Raw genomic sequence first — 7,676 nt, 5'->3', positions numbered from 1 at the left:
TGATTTGCTCAACTTCTAAGAGGAAGTTGAGTCATAAAAGAGAAGGGCTGAAATCAAAGCCCTTACCATCCAGTGCTTGATTTTTTTTGATGATCCAATATGGTGTTCTGAGGAGGGCAGGCAGGGAAGCATTGAATCCCCAAAAGTAAAGTTCTACAGTGGCCTTTATAAGGCTGAGAATGTCTCTGTGTTAGACACCCTTTGAGAAAAATAAGGGGCGAAGGGTCAGAACATAATGGAAGTGGAATAAGCACTGACTGAGAGTTAGATACTTGGTTTTAGTCATGGCTATGGGATTAAATATTTGTGTGATGGTTGCCAAGTTTTTGAACTTGTGTTTTTAGTTTCCTTACCACAGACAAAATAGCACTGGGAGATGGCATCACCCCAGACTGTAATCCACTCCCCTGGGACTGGAGGGAGGCGTGGAGGAGTAAAGTCTGAAGCTAGGCTGTCCCAGACATGTTTCCTCTACTCCTTGCTACAGCAGAACATTTGCTTTGCCCTGAATTAACCCTCTGGACTCCTGCAACTGCACACTGGCCATCAAATGTCTGCTAGGGGGCAGGCAATGGCAGGGGTAAGACAAGAACAGAATGAAAGCCTCCTTCTCTCACTCTCTTCTCATAGCCTTGGCTTGCCTCTCTGTGCCCCAGGTAGCAGTGACTTAAAAGGTGCAACAACCCTCCACCAACCCAACAACGTCCTTTGTGTCCCAAGGATTTCCTGCTTTTTGAAAAACTTCCCATATTTGAGGTGTATGTGTGTTTCTTTCCCTTTCTCTCTGTTCCCCCCACCCTTGGGTAGATTTATTTTGGAGAAAGGAAACTACAGACCTTGTTTGTATGTTATACAACAGAAACCTATAGCAGAATCATGTAATTACCTATAAAACAAAAATTTGTGTTAGATTGTCTAAAATCCTTTCTAGTCCTAGCCATTCTATGATTTTATGGAGTGAAGATGGATATTTTTAGGGGGAAGGGTGGCAGAGAAGGGCAATGGAAAAACACAATAGTTTAACGAAAGAAAATGTCCTTTGTAAATTTCAGGCAGACCTGATTTTAATCCTGCCACTGATGACCAGAATGGTCTTAGGTGAATTATTTAGCCTCTCAGAACTTCAGTTTCTTTAGTTTTGAAACAGGATAGTACATACTATCACAGAGTTATAGAAAGAATTAAATGAGATAATATATGTAAATATATAATAACTTCACAAAATCATTGCCCAACATAGTCACTAAAAACAATTTTAGCTCATATTTTTATTTATTTTTTAAACAATTTTATTTTATTATTATTTTAAAATAATTATTTTTTTTTGAGATGAGGTCTCACTGTGTTGCCCAAGCTGGAGTACAGTGGCGTGATCTCAGCTTACTACAACCTCCACCTCCTGGATTCAAGTGATTCTCCTGCCTCAGCCTCCCAAGTAGCTGAGACTACAGGCACATGCCACCATGCCCGGCTAATTTTTGTATTTTTAGTAGAGACTGGTTTCACTGTGTTGGCCAGGCTGGTCTTGAACTCCTGACCTTGTGATCCGCCTGCCTAGGCCTCCTAAAGTGCTGGGATTACAGACATGAGCCACCGCACCTGGCCAATTTTATTTTAAGTTCTGGGAAACGTGTGCAGGATGTGCAGGTTTGTTACATAGGTAAACGTGTGCAATGGTGGTTTGCTGCACCTATCAACCCATCACCTAGGTAATGAGCCCTGCATGCATTAGCTATTTATCCTGACGCTCTCCCTCCCCCACAACTCTGATGGGCCCCAGTGTGTGTTGTTCCCCTCCCTGTGTCCATGTGTTCTCATTGTTCAGCTCCCACTTATGAGTGAGAATGTGTGGTGTTTTGTTTTCTGTTTCTGTGTTAGTTTGTTGAGGATAATGGCTTCTAGCTCCATCTCTGTCCCGCAAGAGACATGATCTCATTCCTTTATATGGCTGCATGGTGTATATGTGCCATTTCTTTATCCAGTCAATCACTGATGGGCATATGGGTTGATCCCATGTCTTTGCTATTGTAAATTTAGCTGATATGTTATATCAGCCTTTACTTTAGAGATTTATGACCTGTACCTCCCACACTACATTTTCTACTGGTTCAGCTCACAACAACCTTAATTGCAGATATACCCAAACTTGCAGTTTAGCTACCCAATAAGTCTATTCTTCCAAATATAATACATGCATACATTTAGATATAAGAATGAAGTAGGATATGTTCATTTGTTGTCAATCAGGTTTTCCAATTTGAATTTACACTCCTGTATTTATGATATACCATTTATTTTTAGGGAGTTTCAGAAACAAATTAAGTAGGAGATGGTTACCTTTGAAGTATTAAAATTGTTTTACAAAGAGCTTAAGTGACATATGCAAACCCAAATTCACAAAATTAATAAGGAAAACAAGTCCTTGAAAATGTAATAACCAGCAGCAGAGATTTTTTTAAATGAATGTTAGAATGTTCTGGAAAGTGTTAGCAGCTCTTCAAATATGTCTGAATAACTTTGAAGAATGGATAATTATTAACAGAATTTGCCTATTTAAAGTACAATAGCTTCCACAGTCCAGTGAATGGACAGTTTTGACAATCAACTGAAAAATACTGAGATTTGACATTTGAGAACTCAATCAGAAAGTAGTCTTGGAACAAATATAAAATGTCTTACCTGGATACTTTCCAAATATGCATAAATTCTAGAAGTTGGTTCAGATAAAACTGACTGTGGTCCTCTTCATGCTGTAGACAGCAGAATATATTAATATTTATAGAGTGAATAGGAATGAGTACCAGATAAAAATAGGTCTGTAACTTCCTGCTGTCATTTTATTCACCTATTTTGATAACCCTCATTCATCACTTTTATATTTTGTCTGAAAGACCTTACAAGACTCTCCTTAACTATATAAGCCTTTTCAAAAGTAAAACAGGAAGCTTAGCTTTGGTTGAGAATAAACCTGAAATACAGTTGAAGAACATCGTGGCATCACCAAGGTCAAACATTAAATTCTCCTACTAAGTATGAAGGCAGATTTTTTGCCACCAGTTCTCCCACATACATGCACATTTTGTTTCCACATTTAGGCCATGAGTGCCATGGCAGTGTAAAGCCTGACATTTTGCCAGGTGGGCGGGCAGACACATAATCAACTCCTTCATTTTTCAGCTTCACCACATCTTGCCGCCAAAATGTCAGTGTAAGAGAGTTTTCCATTTCATGAGCACTAAATTATGCTAATGAATGACAATTACTGGTAGGTATAAATGTTAGGAGTTAGTTGGCATTTTGTTTTCTTCCTACATAAGCATGAACTGCTTATCTTAAAATATGCCTAAGGCCCATATGTGTCTGCGCACACACGCACACACACACACGCATACCTTAACTTCTTGACTAGCTCTCCTGCAACAGGGCATTCATGAAAACCCTTTGCAAGTATGCAGAGAATACAGTATGTCTCATCATAATTGCACTATTTCACCACACGGTGGCATTAAGATTGAGATCTGAGTGGGTCCCTTAATGCCTAGGGTGTATGTAATCTTGTATGTCAATACACACACAATCTATTTTTAAAACTGACTATTAGAAATTCGGACAGAAAACATCAGAAGGAAAACCTTTATATGGCCCAATGTCAAAAGTAAATTAATTTTTATATTGGTTTGTTTTGTGAACAGGAAGAAGGAAGCTAAGTTAGATGGAAAGAAGAAGGTCACTGTTATAAAACAATATTTTGACTACATGCTGTGAAAAAGAAACACTGTAGAATGACTGAGAAACGAAGATGTGAGTCTTACTTTCTAGAAATTTACATATAGAGTCACTGGGACAGCTAAAATAAAAAGTGTGATAGTGACGAGACAATTTTTTTCTGCGACAGATAAAGCTAAACTGTAGTCATGAAAAGTATAGTAAGAGGGAAAATAGGAAAGTGAAAAACAGTAAAAATAAAAAAGTAAGATTTGAACTGTAATATGTGGCACTTGTCTTCTTTCAGAAGTTAAAAACCGAAGCAAGAATATAAAGAATATACTTATTTACATCTTTCTATGAAGCATAGTCATATTCATTTAAAAACCAATTTATTTGGTTTCCAGAAATATTTTCGGCATTAGTCATACTACCTTTTGCTAGAAAAATTTTTAAATTTAAATACCTCCATAGGCTGGAGGAAAAATAACTTTGTAAGGTACATGTATTGGAAACATTTTTTTTGTTACAATTATTAACAGATCTTGAAAAAAACAAAAGCTGGAGGAAAATTCCTGTAATTGTCCATGAAAGATAGTGTGCACTTAACTTTTCCTTAAAAGCTGAGGCCATACCTTGGCCTTAAGGAAAAAGGAAAAAGTTAAAATTTTTTTTTCTCATGCAAAAATCTATTGCTATAAATGTTCGTGAATGTTCCCCTGAGCTATAAGAAAATCTTAGTTTTGTGATTAATATCTACAATGTTGGCAATACTTTTGATCAAATTTGAGATAGACAAAAAAGGAAACAAATTTAAAAATATTAAGTTATTCATAGCTAATCAAGGTAGCAGCTTTAAAATGTTGAAACCTTGGATGAATTCTAAAGATCATCAAACTGCTTTTTATTAATTAATTAATTTATTTTTTGAGACAGAGTCTTGCTCTGTCACTCAGGCTGGAGTGGCATGGTGTGATCTCGGCTCACTGCAACCTCCACCTCCCAGGTTCAAGCGATTCTTGTGCCTCAGCATCCTGAGTAGCTGGAATTATAGGTATGCAACACCAGGTCCAGCTATTTTTGTAAAGATGGGGTTTCACTATGTTGGCCAGGCTGGTCTCAAACTTCTGACCTCAGGTGATCTGCCCACCTCGGCCTCCCAAAGTGCTGGGATTAGAGGCCTAAGCCACTGCTCCTGGCCTGCTTTTTTTTTTTTTTTTTTTTCGAACAACTTTCTTGTTCTCTTTAAATGAGGATCAAATTATACTATTTCAGTATAATATTATCAAGTTTAAAATAAAAATATTATCTAAGATGAATTGAGCTTTGCACAATTAGAAAGCTCTAAAGTATCTACTGCGAGGCAATGGTATCAATAAATTTAATATAATGATGATAGTCATATTCCTAGTATTATGTGAAAAAGAATACTATCAAGACAATTTTACAGTTTTATTAGAAAGATTATAATTGTTCATAAGTGTTTTACTTAGAGCTGAAATCCTGAAAATCACAGAGAATTTTGACACCACTATAAAAAATAAAACTGAGAGAACATTTGCTATCTCCTTATGATGTATGTATAAAATTAAATATAAAAATCAAGGGTTACTTATTTAAAAAAGGGCAATTCAGATAATAAAGATGAGACACAAGTTGATGAACTGTTTCAGTTATATTAAGTTAATCAATAAATCATATATATCTTAGAAAGAAAATTTTATAAAGCTTACCTCAAAACCAAACCAGTTTATTTTTATTTTCTTGTTACATATAGAAATTTCAATTAAGACTAAAATTTATCCTGCTCTATGAGTATGAAAACTTACAAGAAAAACTGTGATATATTAAAATTGTTGATATATCAACAAGTCATGATACTGCGGTGTATATACTGTTTTGACATAACACGCAAATGTCCATCTCTCTCAATATTTCCAACACAATGAGTAAATTTCTAAATGTTTTAATGCAAATTGATGTTAATATTGTTTTAGAATTTTTAATTGTAAAGGACCAAAATAGCACACAGTGAAACATCCAATTTTATGACGTCAATGGCTAATACTTAGGTAGTCATACTAGGTGCAGGCACTGACTTAAGCTCTTCATTTATATTTCTCAGTTGAGTTCTCATAATAACCACATTAAGTAAGAACTATTATTATTCACATTATTTGATGAAGAAATTAAATGGAGAATTTAACAATTTGCCTAAAAGTGAACATTTGAAATTGAGCAACATGAAACCAGAATTTTTGCTTTTTTATAGAAGGCCAAATGAACAAATTTAATATTCCTCATTTCTAACGATCAGAGCTAGGCCTATGTGCTCCAGGATTTAGACAGAAAAACAAGCACTATCACTAGCCTATCTTACCCATCTGCATTAGGTGCTTCTCTCAACTTTTAGAGCTGGCTATATTTTCTTTCAGAGCACATATCTCCATAGGACTTCATTATATATATTTGTTTATTGTCTGTCTCTCAACTAGGATGTGAACTCTACATTCTAGAAAAGGCAAGTACTATGAATGGCATGTAACAAGTTTTATTTGTTAATCTATTGTTACTCGATTGTATATACTGTATAAAGTACTTATCCCAGTTCCTGGAAGTAAATCCTTAAAGTTTTAATAAAATGTAATATCTTTCCCTTTGAAATGTAATGGAAAAAAAATCCTGAAACTATCAAGAATTGGACCAGGCATGGTGGCTCATGCCTGTAATCCCAGCACTTTGTGGGGCTGAGGCAGGTAAATCACGAAGTCAGGAGTTTGAGACCAGCCTAACCAACATGGTGAAACCCGTCTCTACTGAAAATACAAAAATTAGCTGGGCATGGTGGCATGTGCCTGTAATCCCAGCTACTCAGGAGGCTGAGGCAGGAGAATCGCTTGAACCTGGGTGGCGGAGGTTTCAGTGAGCCAAGATCACGCCACTGCATTCCAGCCTGGGGAACAGAGCGAGACTCCGTCTCAAAAAAAAAAAAAGAATCAAGACTTAGAGAGATGGAAATATGGAATGCCTTTTTCATATTCTGCATGGAAATTACCCCTGCTTTTTAATTGGAAATCAGTGCCAGTTGCATCCCCTGAACCCCTGAGGGCTGAGATCTTACTGATACTGCTCACTACTCTAACTACGCATTAGTATGGGGCCTAATACACAGTAGTTACATAGCAAATACTTATTGCATGAATGGAAGATATGCAAATATACAAATACATTTGCCATCATGTGTATTATCCGTTATTTTATTATTATTATTATTATTATTTTGAGACAGAGTCTCGTTCTGTCACCCAGGCTGGAGTACAGTGGCGCGATCTCGGCTCACTGCAACCTCCGCCTCTCGGGTTCAAGTATTATCCATTTTAAACAACAGCATCAATGTTAGCAAAAGTTGTGGATGAGAAAAGGCATTTATACTCTTTGCCTATGAGTTGCTGAATTATCCAAGAATTAGTGATATTTACTGTAGGATGGATAAGCTTGTAAGTTGAACCATGAAGCATCAAAATGAACTATGTAACTTAATTCCCACTGTGATCCAAATGGCATATGGAAAAACAGGCATTTCTGATGAGAACTACACATTCTACACCCAGAGATAACAATATGCTTGTCCCTGGACATGACAACAACGGTGATGACAGCAATATGATTATCTCACCTTTTTTTTCTCAACATTGAGGGTAATTTGAAGAATCTTAAGTTTAATATTGACGGAGTCAGCTACACTATGTAACTGCGCTGGCTGACATTACCATATAGTGTGATCTGAAGCCAGATAGTTTTGCTCTGATCTCATCACCCTTATTTACTAGCTGTGCAACTTTGGATGATTTAAACAATCTCTTAACTTTTCAGTTCTTTTATTTTTATAAGACAGAAAAATAGTTGTATTTATTACTTCTTTGCTCTTGCGCTACTGTCAATTAACTCATTTAGAACACTAAGAACATCAC

The 7,676-nt window shown here is 36.3% G+C and overlaps 1 protein-coding gene across 3 annotated transcripts in view; it reads right to left on the bottom strand.

Moving 5' to 3' along the window:
- The window catches only part of PIK3C2G (phosphatidylinositol-4-phosphate 3-kinase catalytic subunit type 2 gamma), a 398,295-nt gene that overhangs the window by 337,277 nt on the left and 53,342 nt on the right, over window positions 1-7,676 (bottom strand). For all 3 annotated transcript variants that reach the window (XM_032159742.1, XM_058442576.1, XM_032159744.2), the window contains exon 7: window positions 2,680-2,750. In XM_032159742.1, coding sequence (XP_032015633.1) covers window positions 2,680-2,750 — 71 coding nt within the window. The remainder of the gene's footprint in view (window positions 1-2,679; window positions 2,751-7,676) is intronic.

This window comes from Hylobates moloch, unplaced genomic scaffold (genome assembly GCF_009828535.3).
Source record: "Hylobates moloch isolate HMO894 unplaced genomic scaffold, HMol_V3 SCAFFOLD_8, whole genome shotgun sequence".
Lineage (NCBI taxonomy): Eukaryota > Metazoa > Chordata > Mammalia > Primates > Hylobatidae > Hylobates > Hylobates moloch.
This window is presented reverse-complemented; position numbering and strand designations above follow the sequence as displayed.